Below are 22536 nucleotides of genomic sequence, written 5' to 3' on the forward strand. Positions count from 1 at the left end.
CTACAGTGTAAGGTGACAAAGATTAATTTCACAAAGTAATATCTGCTTGACTTCTTGGTTCAGAACTTTAATTATGGTCTTCACTTTGTCTACTACAACCAATTGCTATAACTTTATGAGAAATTTACTTCATTTATATGTTTCAGAAAATGCCATAATTTTGACAAACTTTCAAGAAGTATTTGCAACTCAGTATTTTAATTCATTGTGTCTGCATGAGCTGTATGAAAAACCAGTCAGGTTTACAACATAACATACATTCATTAACATGTCACATCATACCATGCTTTGTGAGCAGAGCTGCAGTTTTGTTCCAATACTTTCTGACAGCTAAATTTCCTGGCCTAGGTTTCCTTTATGTAGGTTATCTCTTCCACTGCCTGCAGTTCAAGCTTGTTCTTTAGCTAAAGAGAAAAATTATATGCAAGCACTACATACCTACAGAAAGCAAATATATTGAATGATGCCTTTGACATGCATGTTCTGTCTGTCTTTAAGCTGTCCTGGCTTGTATGTGACCTTTTGAGTAGGACATTTTGCGTGTGTGCATATTATGTGTATACACATACACACGTACATGTGCACATACATGTTCTACAAAGATGTGCAAACTGGCACAGCTGAGTTCTTGCCCAAGTAATCCACTGAATGCTGCCTCATTTTACTGATGTGTCACTAGGAGGATTTCACACTATTCACCAGCCTGATAGAAATCCCTGAAAAATGTGATGGTTTCTTGTCTCAGTCATCAAGTCTGTGTTTTTAATCTGTTTTATTTTCAGGGTTCTTCCTCTCATCTCAATTCCTCAATCTTTCTGCTTCTGCACTATACACCAGCTTCCCTCTTGACCCAAAGCATACCCTGTAAAACAGGGTTCCTGCTGAAGCACCGAGGATCCTTTGGCGCTGGGGAAGCAACATGTGGCTCATTTCGTGTTTTGCATGTGCTGTGCAGCTGTCTCAAGTAGAGACTTTCAATGCAAACACATCTATTTAAAAAATCATTGGCACTGTTAGTACAATAGGTTTAATAATAATATTTTTAAAATATTTGTGTTAACAAAGGAGAGAAACAGCACCCAAGGTGACAACTGGGAGGGAGTTGCAGGGCTGTGCGATTTTATGCACAGTTAAAACAATGGGGAACAGTGAGCCTGTAGGTCCAATGCTATCTCCAGTGGGTATGTTTCATAATTTGGATGATTCCTCCTCTCCTTAAGCATATTTCCTATCCACGTCCAAAGAATTCGTACTTCATGTTTCCTATCACATTCTTCTAAATTATTTTTTCTTTACAATATGTAATCTTTGACATTTTCTAAAACTAGGTACTTCATTCTGAAATATATTATTTGATACTTTATTTTTACTCTGGAAGTGTGAATTTAGGAAGCTGTTTAACTTATTGAAAATGCAGTTTTCCCACTCTATTTCCATTTTAGATTTTTTGTTTTTTACACACAAAAGAAAAAAAAGGAAAAGTTTGGATAACATGAATTTTAAATCTTTTGCAAAATTTAAAAGGTATGTTTTTTTTTTTTCTGTAATGTGTATGTCATCCCTAAAAATAATAATATATTTTAATAACTATACAGGTGTCAAATAGTTCATCTTATCTTACCTCTTTAGGTGTTCCCTATATGTAAACATAGTCCTCCAAAAAGCTCATGTGTTTTAGGTGAAGTAAATATACGTGTGTTTCAAACAGATTTCAGAGAGCAACAGATACACCCTTAATTTCAGCTATAACATTCACCATAATGTGAATTATTATGGTGAATTATTATGGTGAATTATTATGGTGAATATTACAGGCAATTACATATTGCTGTGGTTAGTCTATTTCTCTTAGTGCTTTTTGAAAGGTTTAATTAATATTTTGGATATCTTTTGAGCTGAGGAAAAATATCTCTGTTTTTAAAAATAAACTTTTCAGAGGTATTGATTATTCTACCAATCTTCTGTTTTAATTTGGACAACTAAGGGCACAATAGATATTTCTAGATAAGTAATTAGAATTTTAATATTACTTGTTTGGCTACTCTACTTATCTTTGGTTGAAGCTCCTGAAACAACTGAAATTATAATCACTTAACACTAAAAATTGATAACAAATTGTTTTACATTCCATTGTTATTCAACCCGAAAGAAACTAAAGAACTTCTTAAAAGGAACTCTTCCATGAAAATTTTGCTACATGTTTTGTGGCTAGTAGTAAACTTGTTTGCCTTATTAACTGTAGATTTTTTTTCCTCTGGAGTTAATTTGTATGTTCAGAGACAATTATTTACACCTTAACTGTTTCAGTTCAGAATGTTCAGTCTTCCCATCACGTTTACATCCCAAAAATGTTTGCAACATTTTGAGAAAACATGTTTTTGCCTTCATATTCTTTACATTTTGTACAGAATTCTTTATTAATGCAAATAATTGATTCTTTATGATTTTTACATTAATCTCATTATATACTTTCTCTTGATTAATTTCCTCTGGTTTATGTGATTGGACATCATCCCCAGGGAACTACTGTTTACTAGCAATACTTTCAATCCCCACTGCGATGATGATCACAGAAAGTATTCAGCCATTACTTTACTGTAAGAGCATTATTACTGCTAAGAGCAGTTCTGTCATATTTGGTTCTCTGTTTCCCCTTTTTTTTTTGTTTCAGAACTTGTTTTAATCATGTGATCATGTTTTTGTATTTCTTTCATATTGCTCTAATACTTAAGTTTTGGTTTGTTTTTTTTTTTTTTCCTCACTCTTCTTAATTAACTCTTCTTATTCAGAAAGATGGTGAGCAAGGAGACAAAGCAAACACTGGGCATGCAATAACTGGTGCCACCTGACTCTTCAGACCCAGAGTTTGCTAGACACGGCTTCCTGTATATGCGGTGTAAATTCTCACGTCCAGCATACTGATATTTAGTAGTTGTCTACAAAGCATATTGAAACTAGATTTTATGCCTATATAATTACCTGTGATAGCCAACTGTATAGCTGAATAAGAGGTGATCTGTCTATACACACACTCGTTGCAAATCCACCTAAATTACTTGATTTATACTAGCTTGCCAGAATCAGAATCAGAATCAGTTGTTGTTTTTCAGAGCCCTTCTGTCAGAGCATGGCCTCCACAGTAGCTGAGTCTGAGTTTGTTGTCACATGCAATGTTTATTATCATGTAAAATCGGAAAGACCTCATAGCTGTATGCTCTGACCCTGACAGTGTTTAATATTTTTTCTCCTTCCTTAGTGTTTAGTTTCATTCACTCCTCAGTAGTGCTTGTGAGCACCACCCTGTGCTGTGTACTGGGCTGAAGTTCCCTCTCTGAGCATGACTGAACTCCTCTGCTGGGTTGATCTTGACAGGCCTCCAACAGCAGAGGATTTGCAGTGCACAGGCTTTTTGGCAAATGCATGGAGCAATGACACCTCAAAAACAGTTCCAGCTCTCTACCGCGTGTGAGAGAGAAACTGTATCCAGTTATGTTACATTTATATTAAAGTATTTCAAACCCAAAATCAGGATCTCTCATGTAACCTCACAACCTCCAGATCACAAGTTTGGGCAGATGGGGCTTCATACTGTTAGGGGCTGAAGTAAAACATATGCTGTTGAGTATGAAGCAAATCTGAAAGCTCTAAAGTTCTAATTAGTGCTACTGTTGTTTTCTACCCGCACGATCCTGTCAAGCCATAGAATGGACTGCCCATTATCTGTATAATAAACTTGGGATTTTCTCTACTCTTCTGGATTTCTCTCAATGAAGCCACATTGGTTAACTTCTTTTTTCAACCAAGAACACTCCTTTCTTCAGCACAAAAAAAAAAAAAAAAAAAAAAAAGGCTTGTCATTAATGCCTATAGCTTCTTAACCCGTGTTCTGGTCTAATTTTGAAGTACATGCTATTCTAGAGGCAGCAGAATGCATGAAGCCTGCATTCCTATTAATTTGTTTCCTTCAACCCCTAAGCTCTTCTTAGTCCCTCTGTGGGAAATAATGTTCCTTGCTGTCCTGCAGCTCTGAAAATTTCTGTCCCTATACAGTAAGCCTTGGGGCTATCCCAATCACTTCCAATGGCCAAAGCAACTTCCTATGGTCCTGGCAGTTCTGTGCTAGCAGAGCTTTCCCTTGCTGGGGAAATGGCATATCTGCCATGCAGCTACTAGTGCTTATGAACGTCCCTCTTCAGGGCTTCAGGCTTCCGGGCGACCAGATCACCTTTCCCTTGAAGGGTGACAGCAAAGGGAACATGTCTGGATCCTCCCTCCTCCCCACGTCCCAGTGTGTGATCCGGCAGAACCGGGATGGTCTCCATTCCCTCCCTGCCCCGGGATGGGTCAGGACAAGTGCTGGTTTCACCGGCTGTGTCCCCAGGGAGAACGCGGAGCAGGCTGGAGCCGGATCCCTTCCCTGGGGCGCTGGAAACCTCGGGGGCCAGTCAGCCTTCCGACCACCAGGAAGCCGAGGGACATCGTTCTCAGGGATGCGGCTGGCGGGCGGCAGGGGCGCAGCACTCCCGGGGGACAAGCGGGCCGGGTTCCCCGCCCGGGGGTACCGCTCCCCGCCCCGCGGCAGCGCCCGTACCCGGCTCTTCCGCGCCGCGCCCCTCCGGGCTGGCCGGCGGCGGGGCGGGGAGGAGGGAGGGGCCGGCGGCGGAGGAGCCGTGCGGGCTTCCTGGCGGGGCAGCGCTGTGGCGGGCGGTGTCGCGGCGTGGGCAGGTCCGTGAGAACTTAGCCGAGTCTTCCCGGCGCGGAGGCGCGCCCGTGGCCGTGAGACGGCAGCCACCGCCCGCTCGGCATGGCCGGCCGCCTCGGCCGCGGGATGTGCTGGGGCAAGAGGGGCCGAGGCTGCCGGGGCGGGGGAGCGCTGCTCGCCCTGGGGCTGTTGGCCGCCCTCGGCTTCCTCGTGTGGCGGCACGGCCCGCCGCCCCGCCACGCCGCCCGCCGCGCCCCGCCGCAGCCGCCGTCCCCCGACTCCGAGCTGCTGCGGCGGCCGGTGTACGCCAAGCCGGCCCTGGACCCGGGGGCGCTGGGGGAGCTGGGCCGGGCGGTGCGGCTGGAGCTGAGCCCGGCCGAGAAGCGCCGCCAGGAGGAGAGCATCCGCCGGCACCAGATCAACATCTACCTGAGCGACCGCATCTCGCTGCACCGCCGCCTGCCCGAGCGCTGGCACCCGCTGTGAGTACCGCCGTGGGCAGCCGGGGCCGGGGCAGAGGAGCCGTGCCTGCCGCTGCTGTGGCGAACTGCAGGGTCTGCTGGCAGCGGTCAGCTCGGGTAGTCGTGTCTCTCTCGAGTACCTCTCGCTCAGGAGCGTGGAGGCTTTTGGAAACTTTCCCATCGCAAGCGCTCTGCGTTCGCTGACGGAGTTCGCTCTCAAAGTTAAGTCGATTGGTGACTTTGCCGGGCTGCCGCACCTACACAAGGCAGGACAAAGGTGCGTGTTGGTGGTGCGTGTGCAGGTTGTTTTTTCACGTAGCCCTGGTAGTGTGTTTTCAGTCCTTAAGCTACGCGGCTCTGCTGCTGCTGTCCCCTCCTGCAGCTGTTGTCCCCTGGGTAAGTCACCATGGGCAGCAGCATACTTTTTCAGTCACTCCCAGCTTTAAAAATGTTACGCTTCCCAGATTTTAGCCGTGCATTGTATTCAAATGTCTCAAGACACACAGTTTAAAGGAGATTGTGTTATCAGCAGTTTCACCAGGAGTGAGCTAGAAATGGTGCACACAGAGGTGTGTAATGGTGTTCTGAAGTGGAACTGTGGTTGATCCGGGACTCACAGTTGCTGGGAGAAGTTACAGTTACAGATTGCATTTACAGTTATGACACCGGTGGCAGATAAGGACATAGGCAATTGTAAACCAAGGGTTAGATAGTGTCCGATGATGTGGCTCTAATTTGCAGGCAGCTGTGAAGCCAGCGTGGCACAACAGGTCTGACTGCTGTGCGCTTACGCAAATACTCGGTGTGGCACCGTCTTGGGCTCTCCTGAGTGAGCTGCCGGCTGGGGAGAGGAAGGGCTAGCCAGTTAAGGGGGTATGATAGCCAGCACAGGGGAGGGGATGTAGCCACGGCTGCTACTGACTCCTCACAGCCCTCACTTCAAACACAAAACAACCTCACAGCTTGGCTTCAGCTGGTTTGTTTCATTGCAACAGGTTTGTACGGTATGGTAGCAAAAAGCTGTGGAAAAAGCAGGGCTCTGGATCTCCCGTGCATTCACTTCACACCGGTGTGTCCTGCTCGGTGTTTCACCTACTCTAATTGTAAGTGCTGAATCTAAAACATCAATCTTATGATGGTTTTCAAAAAGTTGCAGTGCAAAAGCAAGGCCTTTTCATCATAAGCAAGTCTGATGCTAGGCTTGTTTTACTTAGTTATTATTTCCCTCTTATAAGCAGTCTGTAGATAATAGGTCAAAAAGGACCATTTTAGTTTCCTTTCCATGGGAAGAATTAAATCATTTCAATGAGCTATTTTGGACTTCTGCAATTCCTCTATGACAAGATGTTAGCAGAAATGGAAGGTCACAGCTGTTGAATAGGGGACATTATAGATGGGTGTGGGTGACTATTCTAGAAATTAAAATAATTTAAATAAATTTTGCTACAACAGTAGACCCTTTTTTTATTTGAATGTATGGATGCTGAAATGACACAATATATCCAAACCAAAAGAATAACAGAAGCATCAGTGACATAATCTCAGAGATAATTGCCTTCTGAAGCTGGGGCTGTATTGTACTGTTGGCAGGTGCTTCATGCCTTTGTGCACAGTTAAACCTAAATTATGGCAAAAATGTCACAGAGCATCTCTCCAAATCACACAGCAAAAGTAAAAAACCTTCCCGATGGAAATTTTGCAATTAAGTGTTTCCCAGATTTTTCAGTGAAGTGTTAACTCCTTCTCTCAAAAAGGAAGACCGTGTAAGAGATTGAAGTAAAAAATTAAAAAAAAAATAAAAATTGAAAAACTTATTACCAAGCCCACAGGCATAGAAAATGCATTGCACTTTGTTTCAAGGTTAGAGGTTATACAGTTTGAAATGTCAAGTCTAGGGGGTTTTTTTGTTGTTTTTTTGTTGTTTTGTTTTGTATTTTTTTTTTTTTTTGAGTGTGTTTTTTTTTTGGGGGGGGGGTTGTTAAGTGGTTAATGCTTGACTATTTATGACTTTTAATGAACATTTTGGTGATGGGTGAGGAAACAGTGATGGGAAATTAGTAGTGGTAGATGGCAAATAGGCTTCAGCAGTCCACCAAAATGATGCAAAGGCTAAATTTTAGATGTGATCAGTGAAACAACTTTGGTACCAGAAGACCAGAAGGTGGCAAACACACCATGTTTTAGTGTGGTCCAAGAACCAGAGAACTGTGTGCTGGCAAGCATTGGGTCTTTTCCAGGCACGTTATCTACCAGCTGTTGTATGAGAAAGAATTAGTTGCAGGTGGGAGGGTGTGATCTATTGAGAAAGTCAACATAGCTTTTGTCAAGGATGACGTGTCTCACACATCTATTTGAGTTCTTTAGAGATCGTAATTATATGGATAAAGAAGTGTGTTGTTACTTGATTAAACAACTGTGAAGTAATGTGGAAATTCCTTGCATTTATAAATAACTGAGTAGAAGCTGTGAAGTGTTTGGTTTGGGTTTTTCTGTTTTGTTTTGGCTTTTTGTTTGTTTGTTTCAGGTTTTTTGTTTGGTTGTTTTGTTTTTGTTTTTTGTTTGTTTTAAGGAGTGAAGAGTCACTGATAATGTCCCACAGAAATCTGTGTTGGACTCAATGCTGTTCAACTTGCAGCATGGCTTTCATAAAGGGGTGACTAATTTACAGGTCTTCAACCTGAAAGACAGGTGACCTGCTGGATGTGTATCTCCTGCAGGGCTGCTGCAGCACATGGTTGATGCATGAAAGTGGATAAAACAAATTCCACCACCTCCCTGTTCCAAAGATCCATTTTCTGTAAAGCATAAGGAATTCCATCCACTAGAAAATTTAAATCAAATATTCAGGAGATATTGACAGATACTATGCTTGGAGACTCTGTTCTGGGCTATGGGTTTTTGGTCTGTTTTGGCATATTCTTGTGTCTGTGGAGGCAATCTGTAAATTTTAGATACCAATAAAATGGGAGGGAATGAAGTGAAGCAGAGATAACATTACCACCACCTAGATGCTCCACTGCTCCTTTCGACATTAATGTCCTCCCACACTGATCAATGAACTCACTCTCTGTGTGTGAATTGGTGAAAACATTTGAATCCAGTGAAAACTAGAGTTTTGCTAATAAAATAGTGTCTGAACCATTAAGCTGTTAAATGTGATATGCAAAATGACTGCACAAGGTGTTGCTGTATCAGAAACTGATGCCAAAAATCTTTCCGTACTGCTGCATGTTGTACATCCTGGACCTGCCATGGGAACAGAAGTGTGGCAGGTATTTGCTAATATTTCTGCCTGGTAATACTGTACAGGAAGAGAATAGTTTGGTTGAGATTACTGTCTCAAATAATGTATTGATTCATGATATTTGACTATGAATCCAGGAAGTTTCAAATTTAGATCTTTCTCCTACTCCTATTTATGACAGTGAAAATATTCAGAAAGTCATTATTCCTTCTTGTTCCCACCACTGTAACTTTCTTTTTGTGATGATCCTGTTTCTATTGACTCACAGACCCAAAGAACTCAGCAACTACTCTTGTTTCCTTTAGACAGTTTCTGCTTTCTTTAACTGTCTGATCTTGACATCAGCAACTGATATGTTTCATCACATAATGACTTCTTTCGTTTTATTGAAAGTATACATATAAACACATATTATCTGTAGGCAATCTATAAATATGTCAATTTGGAAGAATCTAATGGACAAGAATGTGAGTTACTAAGTAGTGATACAGTTTGTACAAGGCTAGAAGTGAAATAAGCCATAGGATCAGAGAAGGATGGAGGTTAGAAGGAAACTTTGTGGTGTCTAGTCCAACCTTGAAGCCTTCAAGAACAGAGATTCAACAACTTTTGAACACCTCTTTCAAGGCTCCATCACCACCACAGTGAATTATTTTTATTTTCATTTTTTTTCTCCTGATAATAAGGTTGTCTGGCTCGCCCAGCTTGTTTTTCCAACATCTACCCTTCAGCTCTTGAGTTTGTACTTATAAAGGGAGCAACAATTACAGGAGGTTTAAAATCAGCAAGTGTTCTCTGTCAGACTTTGACTTTGAGTGCCCTGTTGGGGCTGATGAGCCCTGTGAGTGTGGTGTGATGAGCACGGGGCCATGGGGTTTGGCTGCTGCTGCTGCTCTGCCTTCCTCCTCCTGCAACAACACATCTGCATTGTGTCCCATGGGACTTGTCTTTGTGTGCTTGTTTTACGGGACTGTAGGGCTAGGCAGACAAGTGCTAGGTTTCTTAGCCTTTTACAGCTTGTTACAAAGTGTAAGAAATACATTTCTAGTTTTTCTATTTGGGTTCTTTTAGATTTAGGGCTGTTTTCAAGTATTGTTCCAGATTTTAGACATTCTACTTTTTTAAATTATTTTTTTTCCCTTTCTGTATTATGATAGAGATGCATTACTCATTTATTTTGTGGATAGTTCCTGTAATAGCACACAAGTTAGCTTTTGGCTGCCTCTTGGTACAAAAGGAACAAGTCAGGAGTAGGCACTTTTGTGTTGACTCAGCATTTCATGTTGTCTCTTCATGGTAGAAACTTGATTCAGCCCTTGGGGCTCATTTTACTTGTGATCACAAGGAAATGGATTTTTATTCTTTTCTGTCTTTCCTAAGTAGCCACAAAAGCCCCCAAAATATTGAATATGGTCTGCACAGTATTTTTCAGCTATAAAAAAAAGGTTTAAAGGTTTCTTCTTTAATTCTAGGTAATCTTATGTGTTTTGGAGAGATTCTTTGTATAATTTTTTTGTATATGTGTAATTTTATGTATATGTTTAAGTATCTGTACATGTATCATTAAGTGATTTTGTACAGATAGCTAGATATACACAAATGCTCGAATTCCTTTGTCACCATAATTTATGCCTATAATATTATTTATTTTGGGGGAATATTATGTTTGACTTTAGCATAATAATCTTGTGCTAAGATTTTTCTGTCTTTCAAAACTGTTTTTTCTCGTTGTTCCCATAACTGAATTTGATTCTCTCAGTCTCTCTTTCTTCTCTGGTTTGTTTTGTTTCCTGGGCTGTAAATACTAAATTATACCAGGATGTTTGTCTGATAGTATCTTGCTAGCAAGTTCCCAGAATAAGCCTCGATACTAGGTTTCTGTTTCTTTTCTACTCCAAAAATCACAGCTACTCCTGCCAGGAGTTTTAACCTGACTTTGCTCTGGGAAAAGGTTCAACAGATGAATGCTTCCCTCCTCAGCCCACATTGAATGTCTGACTTCACCCAGGCACTTCTCTTTCATCTCTTACCTAAAGGTGAAACAATTGCAGTGACTTTTATTTATTTTTTTTTTTAATGGTGTGTATAGGAAATAGAACTTTTCAAAGAGGTGAGCTCCAGCAGCTTGACCTTTCTGGTACATCCCTTCCCTCTAAACATGCAGTTGACTGCACACCTAATATCCAGAGCTGGCTTTGGCAAAGGTATTCCCATGCTTTGCATCTGGTGAGGAGATGCAGCACGCTATTTCCAGGCAGAAGCTTTGCATAAAAACTGAGGAGTGTGTTTGCTGTAGGAGTTTTGTAACACTATTGTCACTTGTTTGATGTTAAGATTTTTTTGGTTTGATTTCTGAGCTTTTTGGAAATACGTGATTGGTTACTAGTAACTATATTAATCACAATAACTTTTAGTCATTACTGCAGTGTTAATTGGCAGGATTTCTTGCCTATACAAATAGGCTTTGGACCTTCAAAGAGATATTTCTCTAGGACATTTCATTCTATCCTCATGCTGTAAGTGGGGTAAAAATAATTCTTCCCTATGGCTTGTGGTTTTTTTTGTTTTTGTTGTTTTTTTTAAATAATAAGAAGGCTTGCCTTTTAAAGCAGTACAAAATGATGCAATCCTTCCACTATTTCTTTGATATTTAGGATATATTGCTACATTTGTTTCCTGTCATATGTAAAAATACATCGCTTTTCTTTGTCATTATGCTTTTAAGAACCCCCAGCAAATATTTTCCAGAAGATCTCACATGATTATTTTTCACCATTTTTTCTTTTCAGCTTCTGGTAGACTTCCTCAAATTCCTTTGACATCTAGATTATTGCTTGGTTTCAGCTGATTTAATTTTTAAACTGAAAAAGTTCTCAGACCTGTGATTGATAGTAAGCAAAATTTGTGGGGGTTTTTTGTTGTTGTTGTTGTTTTTTGTTTTTTTTAAAAACCTGCTCAAACCTGCTTTTATTGTTACCAATTGTCTATAAGGATCAGGTGTATCCACACCTTATTTACAGTGATGAATACAATAGCTTCTTTCAGTTATTGCTTTGCAAAATATTTTTTCTTGTACTGAATCAAATAACTTGCACTAAAGTAAGTTTTTTTGAATGTAAGTGTAGGAAATAATATGTCTGTGGAAAGGTTAAATGTATCTCGCTATCCTGGAAGAAAATTGAAAACATTTGAGCAAAACGTAACCAGTGTTTCAGCTCAGCAAAATAAAATAAAAATCAAGTGGGTTTTCCCCATTGTCACATGCAGAATTTCCTTCTCATCTGCACTTCCAGAATCTGTGTCTGTTAGGAACTTCTGTGCCTTTCTCTAACAATTTGGAATTAGAGGGTTCTATGGATTTCCTAAATTTGTGGGTTTTAGGATAGACATTTAGTAAATTCTCCTCCTTGGTCTTTTCTAGACTTTTTTTTCCCTTAATGTACTTTCAATCTGTCTTAAACAGATTTGCTTTCTGTGTCCACCTCCTCTCCACCCCCCAACTTCTTAACAAATATTTTCTTCTGTTTCAGACTTAGTGTCTTTGTTTCTTGCTTCTCACGCTGTTTGTATACGAGGCAGCACAGCCCATTATTATCTGAAATCTTAAGACAGCTTTTGGCAGTCTGTCTCGCAAGACCTTTCTTGTCATTGGGAGAATCATTCCGTAGAGCATTAAATAACCTGGAAAACTGTTTCACAATCAAGCCAGCCTCTGTTTCTGGAGACTTGATCATATCACAGTGTTATAGACTGTGCAGCGCTGCTTCCTCTAACATGGTTTGTTTCAGCAGATATGATTTAGGGAGCTTTTAGCCAGCCTGCTGGGCTGGGGCAGGTGGTGGGGAAGTGTAGGCCAGTATCCTGAACTCACCTGCTTAAGTGTTCCAGCCTTGTCCCGAATAATCTGGGCATTCTGGCAGTTATCAGTACCTTGCTGCTATCTGCTTTGCTAACCACACCAAGACACACCTTCTGTAAACTGTCAATACCTTTTTCTGCAGTAGTTGAACACATGTAGCCTGTGTAGGTGTGCAAAACCAGGTGAAGCCTCTCCATGCCAAGGTAAACCTTTTTATTTTTTTTTTTAATTTAAAAAACAAAATCACTGAGTTGGCAGTTGGATCAAGGTAGTCTTACAGGACGAAAGAAATTTGGCAAGAAACATTAGATAGTGTTTGGCGGAGATAAGAATAATGTTTATTATATCCTTTAATTCCACTGGAAATGTTGCACTTTTCTATCCTAGGCTTTGTTTGGGTGGTATTATTTTTGACTCAGATGCTGCATTTTATCCATAGGTTACTTTCCCACAGAGAGATGTGAGGAGTGGATGTTCAACTCTGTATTCAGCCTGGAGTAAGGGACACGCCCTTGTTAACTGTATGGGGTGGCTTACAAACCAGTGCTGCCACTGGTGTCATGCTACAGGGCTTGGGATGCTTGTGAATGTATGTGCAAAAACCCCAAGCTGCAGCTTGGGCAAAAGTAGAAAAGGGGGTAGAAGATCCCAGTACTGCTGTGACCTCTACTATGGCTTTGGGAAGGTGACAGAAGGAGGTGTTTTCTCTTGAGTGGTGATATTTGGCAGATTCCAAGGCCCACACTGCTGCCTCTGCAGTTTGTGGAGTGGGAGTGAAGGTGGTGAAACTAGATTGAGATGCCCATGGATGCTGGCATTCATCCCTATCAGCCTCATTTACTTACATCCTACAAAATGCCACTTTTGAGCACACTTATTACTGAAAGAGCAGTTTAAGTCATTGTTTTAACTGTTCAAATTAGGAAGAGGAAAGGAGGTTGTGTGGTGAGTCAGCATGTCTATGGCCCATCATTACAAGCCCAGCCAACCTGGTTCCTAGCCCACCATGTGAAAGCCAGCCTAAAGTAGGACCCTGGCAGTGTTTTCCCGGTGATGCTGGGATGGGACATATATGTAGTCATAAATAAAACAGATTTATGTAGTCATAAATAAAGTTAAATCAGCTTCAGCAGTGACATGTGCTGTTTTGCACTTCTTCAGAGAAGCTGCACAGTCCTAAACTTGCCTAGGACATTCACATTGAAATTTCAAACCCAAAACTTAGCAGTACACCTTCTGAAAGCATTAAATATTTTATGAGCAGTTTATGTTCTTAACAAGTTTTTGAAAACACAGAGAACATTTAATATTTTTTTTCCTAAAATATAAGTAACTGTGCATATAGAAGATGAAATTTGGGGATTAGAAGTTTATTTTCTCTTTCTGTATCATTGTCATGGTTGTGGTGAAAGTCTTAAGCAAAAGCATGTTAGCAACCATTCCTAATTAACTCATGGCAGTGTGCCCAGTGTGCACACATTCATGCTCTCTCTGCGTATAGATACACATCTCTTAGAGAAACAGCTCTTTACAAAGAAATAAATTGAGTGATTACATTAATTGACACAAATGTTCTTGAAAACAACCCATTTAATTTTGTTTAGGCATTTCCTGAGTGATGCCTCCTTAGTTTCTAATAAATAACCTATTGTAAAATTTGCTAACAGAAGACTGTGTAGTGTAGTAGATTCCAAGGTTAATTTATTAAACTTGTCAGCTGTTTACTCTCAGTTAGAGTGTGACTTAAAAATGCGGTGTAAAAAAGGCAAAACCTAAAACCCCACAGGAATCTGGATGTATGATGATACCCTTTTAAATGTTAGGCTTCAGTTTGCATTTTGTGGACTTAGATGTTTGAGAAGAAGCTGTCATGAAACATTGAGAAAAGGCAGTACATAGTGAACATGGTTTTGTGTTTAGGTACATACATGCATTATTTTTTCTTTCTACCTATCTAGAGATTTAAAGATTTATGGATGGACACATTTAGGATTCTAAAATAGATGTTGTCTTAGTGTGATTGATCAGAAATGCCAGACGATAAAGCTTTTGTTTGCTTTATGCCTGTCTTATGCCACAGTGATCAAGTAGGAGGGTCCCTGGAACACCCACCCAGTGTGGCAGGTGGGAAATGAAGGAAATGAAGGACGATGCAGAAGCAGGATGCCGCTGGAGCATTGTAGTGCCCTGTCTGCTCCTTGGAAGATGGTTGGGGCAGTCCTGGCCATGTTTCCTCTGAGTGTGACTCTACTGTGCACAAGGCTTCTGCTTGTGTGTTTTCTAGTGAATCTGCAGAGAGCAGGAGTGACCGGAGGGCAGAGACTGAGCAGGTGTCACTCCTTTTCATTGCCTTACCTGTTGCGGTGATTATTCATCGTATACCAGTGTTTGTCATTGAAATCTGAGTCCTGTTTAAAATTACATGCATTTGTTTTGTTGCCTCTTGGATGTGTTTGCAACAGGTTTTTCCTCGGTGACTGATCCTGGTATCTGATAACTCTTACCAAAATCAGATTGACTAGAGATATGTGTGCTTCTCTGAAGAAAATGAATCCACTCAACGTGCATAGCATGCTATTTTAATTTTAGGTAATTGTTTATTTTAAAATACATTTAATTATTGCAAAACAGTAAAGTTCCTGTGGTTGAGTAAGATAAGGAAAATAGTGGAAGAATGTTGGACTTGAAATGCATCTGCATTTATTTTCCATGCTTACAGGCAAGTAATTTCCTCAGGTCTGTGTTATGTTTTTACCAGCCATTTGGTAGTTGTGATGACTAAGTTCAAAGTGATTTATCACAGCCAGTGGTAGGGACCATAGGTAGTTTCCTAGAGTCATTTAACTTTGCTCATAGTCAAGTCAGGCAACTGTTCCATAGTCAAACCTCTACAAACAAGAGGGAGGTGGGGACCCACTGAGGCTTCTTAGGCTGTGCTGGATCAATGGCTTAAGGAGGGTGAGGTGAGTTGCCTTCTGGATCTGTCTTTATGGACCTGCAGAGCCCAGATGATCAGCTCAGAGGTGACAGGTAGTTTTTAGAATGAATAATGTGAGATGCAATTAATCCTGTTTTAACATGATCCTCTCTATTGGAAAGGATGGTGTTATGGGTTTGAGGGTGGCACTAAAAAGCGCCCTACTCAGAAGCCAAAAGCAGGTTGCAGTATAGTATGCATAAATATACCTTCCCCGTATCTGCAAAACCATATTTTGGGGCTGCTGTCACCAGCTGCTGTCCTTTTAATGACATACCATAATTGATATGCGTTTGTTTTTCTGAATAATCCAAAGTAGGAGTGAAATGATTCACTTGGAAATTAGGAGCTGGGATACTTGGCTGACACATGGAGAATAAAAGTGCATCTTGGAGTTCACAAATGTGAAAACAGAAGACGGGCTGCTAAGGCGCTTCTGTGGTAAACAGGAGTTGAGAAATGGAAAAGATGAGTTATGACCACTGGGCTTTAAATCAGGTTTCATACTCGTAGTGGGGTTTTTTTGAAGCTTTTTGTGAAGTAGTAATGTTTAGTGTCCATGTGCATGCCACTTAATTGTTATTCAGCAACACTTCCAAGCATTTCCATTTCAGGGATTCATTAGTTTTCTGAGGATTTTCTTATGCTATAATTTTTCCAGGATTTAAATGCTTTGGGTTTGTAATCTCCCAAATGGGACTAATTTTTAAGGCTTAGCAAGACTCTTTCATTACAGAAATATAAGGAAAAGTGTGCTTCACTTTAGCAACACTATTTGAAACTACTATCAGTGGAGATCTTCTAACAATTTAGCAAGAAATATGTGTCTTGGAAAAATATGAGATAAACATGCAAATCTACTCAGAAGTTGAATGATGTGGGTTTTTTCCTTTTTTTTTTTTTTTTTGTTTTTTTTTGTTTGTCTGTCTGTTTTTTATAAGGGGATCAAGGTACTGCTCAGGTCGGGGTGGCCGTGCTTGCCAAGCAGCCTGCCCTGCTACCATGGCAGGTCATTTTCCAGCACTCCTGTGCTGCCTTCCACCACTGGAAGCTGGTAAATTACAGCCATTTTTTAGTGCTGGCCTCTTTCTTGACTTTGGAAACCTAAGAAACTTGTGCTCTAATATGTCCTGTAGTAGGCTGACCTTTCCTGCAGTGTGGGGAGTGCTCAAGGAAGGAGGCAGCAATGCACAGTGAATCACCAGCAGTGTGAGGATTGCCTTGCTCTGAGCCAAATTATGTTTCCCATCTCCAGCATGTAATTTCAGGCAAATCCGTTGAAGTCTTTAATCTATAATTAGATTTATAAGCTTCTTTAGACCTTTTGGGTTTCCTTTCTTGAAAAGGAATACAGCATTATTTTTCTATGAATCTTCTTGACATATTTTTCTAAGAATGCTTTCCTGGTGTTTTTAAAATTTTATTTATATTTTCCTTCAGTTTTCTGAAATGTGTGTGTAGAGATCCTATTTCCATTAAGAAATGAACTCAAAATTACCTGGTAAAAATGACTGATATATATGGATATTATTTTACCTGGCAGTAGTGAGCAGAAATGTTTTTTCAGTAAGCTGAAGTAAATATGTATTTCTAAAATTGGATTCATTCAGTGAATTTTTTTGCATTAAAAATAAAGAAGTTAATTAAAATGTCACTCGTCACTTATTTTCATTCTTTGTGTCAGTACATGAATGTCTGGCTAAATAAATCAATTCTGTCCCCGGGTGTTGGTGTGAGACAGTTCCCTCTGTGAAAGCCCCTCAGGACAAGTTACAGCTTGGAGGGACAGGTGTTTTTGTACTTCACTAGATCAGTGTGTGTGTCTATGTGTACCTACCTATGTATGTATGTCTGTAAGCACAGGTGTTAAGCAGCTTTTGGGTGCCTCCTTTGCCAGAGTGTCATTTGTCCTTGTTGCTTCCTCATCTTCACATATTTATTACAGAACTACTCTACAGACTTTGTGTTTCAGGCATAATCAGATTTAGTTTTGTTGTTTTTTGTTTTTTTTTTCCTTACTGTACAACAGATCTTAAGAGATACTGCCTAATCTTCAAAGAAAACTTTAAGCCTTTTTAATTGCAGACCCAGCAGCCTTAAATAATTTGTTAAATATTCTCAGTGTGCTATAGGTAAGCAGTTTGCTTTTAATGCCATTTTCTTAGTGTTTTGGGGAATTTCTGTGCCCCTAAATTGACCTAAGGGGTTTTCCTGTCACATTTTCTACTGATCAGTTTTAATTTCTCTTTTCAAGCTCCCCATAGCACATACTCTGGAGGACTTGCTGCTTTTCTAGGAGTGATGTTTTGCTAGGAGGGATGTCCTTCTTGGTTTGGTATCTGTTGTGATTTAGCAGTCTACAGAAGTTGAAGTCTGTCCTTCTGCCCCTTACAAGCCTCGGTGACTGCAGGCAATAAAATCTGCCAATATGGAATGCTTTAAGCAAAAAGGAGAAATTGTAGAAAATGCCCTCATTACTTTGAAATTCTTCTAAACCAGGGGATTCTTTTAAGAATTTATACATTTGGCTCAGCTGTAAGTTTCTTGGCATTCTTACATTCATTTAGGGAAGTTCATATATATATTTATAGGAAATACATTCTGGAGCTTAATCCAAAGGTTTGCAAACTTTCTGGGTCTCCATAGAGCCAAACCCATGCATTTCTATATCTGTTTCAGGTTTTTGTGGATTTCAGTATTAGATTTTGCCAGTTGTGTAGCTCTCCAAATTTTGCTTCAGTGTACATACATTTTGGTCTTGTTGCTGGTTGTTTGGATGGGGTTTTTTTTTTCCCCTCTTTATATGTTGCTGTTCCATCAGTTATATTTTTACTGTCTAGCACTTGTTCTATTTTCCAAAGCAACAGTTACCACTAGTTTGTTACTGTTTTTACTGCACTTAGGTTTTACATTTTTTTTAATCTTTTTCCTTTAATCTGAGGCACATTTTGGCCATTGCTTGTTCTTCTATTTGAAATTGTGCAAAGACAGCTACTGCAGATATACCAGCCCAGAATACCTCCTATTATTTTTCTTTTTAAACCTGTTGGTAGTTTGCAGAATTTTATTCATAATGCTTCTGTGGAAATTGAACCTCTGTAGGAGCAGCTTCCTATTGTCTTCTCATACAATTTTCCACACACATGCAGTTCTTTTAAGGTCCTTTTTGTGCTCTTGCTTGCAGTTAGTAACTAGCATACAAATGGATTTGAGAATTACTTCCTGAAAATTAATAAATGCTTTTGCACTTGTACTAACAGTTATTCCCCCTTTACAGATGCAGAGAGAAGAAATATGATTATTATAGCCTGCCAAAAACCTCTGTTGTGATAGCTTTTTATAACGAGGCTTGGTCAACGCTTCTGCGCACTGTTCACAGTGTTCTTGAGACATCTCCAGATATACTTTTGGAAGAGATTATCCTTGTAGATGATTACAGTGACAAAGGTAGGAGGAATAAGTCTAAATAATATTGATTGTTGATGGGCTTTTTTGGTCCGCCAGTTCACAGGAGAAAAAGTTATGTTGTTCCAGTCACATGCCAGAAAACTGTACAACAAAGGCCTCTCACTTAAAAACTAGTTTTTCTTGTAGTGTGCCAGTGCAAAATTTGGCTTATGGACTAAATTTAGCTTGGATTGGGAAAGCACATTTGCTGTGCTGTAACACGAGTGCTGGTGTGTATAGGTAGACTACAGTCTGATCAGAGCACTTCAGGTTTCCTGAACTGAGCCAGTTTCGATTGCAACTATGCTCCCCTGGTGTCTCATACAATGACAGTGACCTAGTTCTTTGGTCCTGTTTGAACAACAGGACATAAAGGTAATGCTGGCATTTTCCACCACACATGAATTGTGTTAAGAATAAAGCTTTTATACAGAAAGTCTTAAGTAACATCTGAGAAGCACTTATCAATCTGGGAATGTATTACAGAGGTAAATGTGAAGTGTTCAATTTCTTAAAGTTAACCATGATTTGTGTCCATACAAGTTCTGTGCTTTTTTTTTTCCATGTCCTTTCTAAACATGTATAGCAGAATCTGAGTTCAAAATGCCACGATGTTTAGAGCCCTACTAAAAGTGATATGCTTGCAAGGAGAGAGCTTCCTATAGTGTGACATAAACAAATCATTTCAGACTATATTAATTGCCTCTCTTTTTGGTTTGTTACAGAACATTTAAAGGAGAGTTTGGAAAACTACGTGGCTGGCCTACGCAAGGTGCGTCTTATCCGCGCAAATAAGAGAGAGGGGCTGGTTCGAGCCCGGCTGCTGGGGGCATCTGTGGCAAAAGGAGACATCCTAACATTTCTGGACTGCCACTGTGAATGCCACGAAGGCTGGCTGGAGCCACTGCTGGCAAGGTGAGCTTATGCTCTGGGCTGGTTTTCTCTCCCATTGGAGAAGAAGGGGCGAGACAATTTGGCCCATTTCTGCAGTGGAAAAATGACTCATGGCTCGCCATAGGTTACTGCAGTCTGGTTCCTGAAGCACTGAGTGTTTGGTGTTTGTCTTCTGCCTTTGGGAAGCAAATGGAAGTGTGAAAGAGCACAACATGGCGTTTTGGGGGTTTTTTTTTAAATGTCCTGAGGGCCAAACTGCTACTTTTTTTCAGACAGTGGAAAGTTTTGGGTTTCAGAAAGGCAAGTCCACACTCCCAGCTTTGAAACTACTGGTAAAGGAGGCTACTTCTGTCAGCCTGGGTGGTGGATGAGCAGAAGATTTGGAAGGATGTGTGCCTTGCAAGGCAGTGTTTGCATAAGCAGATTGGAATACAAGTCAATAAACTCTGTCTTCATAGTCCTGAGAAAATCCACCTTTCCTGACTTGTTCTGATATAAACGATCATGGTGTAGGATAGGGAGGAGTTAATGTTGTATCAACACTGATTCCTACTTGGAAACCATGTGTCCTGGGACACTGTACTTTATGCCTGTAGTCTCTTGTCTAATCTACAGATCTGTCAGGCTGTTCAGAAGACTTCTGTTAATTAAAGGCAAGCAAACAAAATGCAAAAAACCAAGGAACCTTCCCAAAATTCTAACAAAACCCCCCTAAAACCAGAATACTAGCCTTCTGCTACAGCTGGGAATATTGATTATATTCTTGAAGCCTCCCCCATGTGTAGCCAGCAGCCATACACACACTTTTCCTGCTATGGATTCAGCCACTGGTACCTCACCACAGCACCTGCTGCTCCTGCATCACATTACCAGGCTCTATTGCTTCTGCCCCTTTTGCTAACAGCTCATGGATTTACCCCCTTGGATGCCATTAGCAGATACTGGTAGATACAGGACCTGAACCAGACCTCCTAAATATTGTAGATAGGAAACCAGCTCTTTTAAAAACAATTAAAAGGAAAAAAGTCTTTCCTCGAGGCTAGTGTTTTATTTGGATCCCGTTAAGATTCCCACAAGGTACTGTAGACTACAGAAAAGGCCCAGAAAAAACAGCCCTAATATGAACTGGAGAGAGACTTCCAAAAGCATAGAGTATCTTGATGTGTGTGAGTCTTCCTGATTCCTAGTGGGAGTCTCTTCTCGAATTCCCCATGTCCCTTTGAAGTTACATCTAGAGTACTGTTTCAGTCTTTTTTCTTATAATTGACATACTTACCTTATTTCTAAATTTCACACCGAGTGTATTGCAGGTAACCGTGGGCTAACTATGATAGTGTGAAGAAATGAAAAGAGATAAACATCAAATCATGATCGTGGGATTAGCAGCTGTCCCCTAAAGAGAGTGCATGACGAGGAGACGATTCTGCGACTTCTTCACTTCTTTAGCGGAGCACTAGATGGCAGTCTTGAGGAAGGATTGGGATATTTTTTAAAGGAAATAGTCACCACCTGTAAAAAGTTAGCCCTCTCTTGGAATTCCTGCCGTTCTTGATGCAGACATACACCTCTAAGGGATTTTTTTTCCTGCGTCATATCCAAGTCAAATGTATGGCATCAATACAACAGTGACAGCATTTTGCAGTGCAAACATAGCTGTATCTTTAAGATGTCTGTGCATTGTACCATCTAGTTAATTCTTAACTTAAAGAAAAGGTGATGGCTTTTCACTTACTTCCTTCCATTCATAATTAAAATCATAAGCCAGATACCTACTTTATACTTATTTTCCTACTTGTTACAGGAGGAGCAAAATATTTTTACATTTTACTGTAAGGGTGTGTATAATTTTCATTGCTTAGTACAATGAGGATTTGTACCAAGTTTTATGCAAGTGAGACAGGAGATAACAATATTTGTGCAAGCCCTTTTGTGTGCTCTACCAAGTAAAATCTCAATGGGAGATCATAAAGAAGAGAACAGCTGTTTCGTATATTCCCTCCAGCAACAAGAGGCCATTTCACACTTAAAGCAGTCTTTCTCATCTCAGACAATGCTACTTTGGAATTGCTGCTGTTTTCCACTACATTTAACCATCACAAGCTACTGTAATCTCACAGTATGAGCTCTTGGTGAGCCTACAGGTTTTTGGCCTAACAATTCTGTGAGGACTGTGCTCCCTTTGAATGACAGGTGCACTGCATCTCTGACCTGTTTGACAAAATAATGTGTTCAGCTTTCCTTCACCTCTGAAATATGTAAATACAAGATGCAGGGCTGAAGTACATACCTGTATCTTTAAGTCAAACAAGTTACTTCATTTCACTGAACTGTCAGGAGATGTCTAACACTAGAACAGGGAAGATGTTGAACAGTGATTTAGGAGACAGACCTTGGCTTGAGCTTGTGTGCTTGATGTTGCTCCTAGTGCTGAGGGACGCTATTCTAGAAGGTGAGGAGAAGGCAAAGAATCCCACTGCCTTCTGTAAGGATGAATCCTTTTGGCAAGGAATCCTGAAAACCCTGCATGATATTGAGAAATGGGAGGAAGGGAGTTTCTACAAGCTCCTTGTAAAAGCAGACCTGCAAGAAATGTCATCAGTTCTGATGTATTCTTAGTATGATAAAGATCTTGACTGTCTTTAGATCATCCTTGGTATTAGGAATGTCATTCTGCAGTGCTATCTTGTTTCTCCTTTTCATCTCCTGTATTGCCAGGAGTTTTGGAAGCCTCCTTCAGTTATGTTTCATTGTTGGAGATGTAATTCCCATGTTGTAGTTTTTGTTTTTTTCTAAGCTCAGGGCTTCTTTTTGAGTTAGTATTACAGTACTCAGTACAAAGTTTGCAGATGATCAGCTACAAGAAAAGCCATGACTTGAAGGGCCAAGAGTCTGGCTGGTTTATTATTCATCATTGCAAAACTATACAATCAAACTACTCTCTAAAACAGCTAC

General features: G+C 40.4%; 1 protein-coding gene across 1 annotated transcript in view; it reads left to right on the forward strand.

The window, feature by feature from the left end:
• Positions 1 to 4804: 4804 nt before the first annotated feature.
• GALNT12 (polypeptide N-acetylgalactosaminyltransferase 12) overlaps positions 4805 to 22536 on the forward strand; it is a 45419-nt gene continuing 27687 nt past the window's right edge. Inside the window, exons 1-3 of the mRNA XM_062511352.1 lie at positions 4805 to 5184; positions 18521 to 18690; positions 19416 to 19605. Of these exons, the coding sequence (XP_062367336.1) occupies positions 4805 to 5184; positions 18521 to 18690; positions 19416 to 19605 (740 nt within the window). The remainder of the gene's footprint in view (positions 5185 to 18520; positions 18691 to 19415; positions 19606 to 22536) is intronic.

The sequence above is a fragment of the Cinclus cinclus genome, chromosome 1 (assembly GCF_963662255.1).
Source record: "Cinclus cinclus chromosome 1, bCinCin1.1, whole genome shotgun sequence".
NCBI classification, from domain to species: Eukaryota; Metazoa; Chordata; class Aves; order Passeriformes; family Cinclidae; genus Cinclus; species Cinclus cinclus.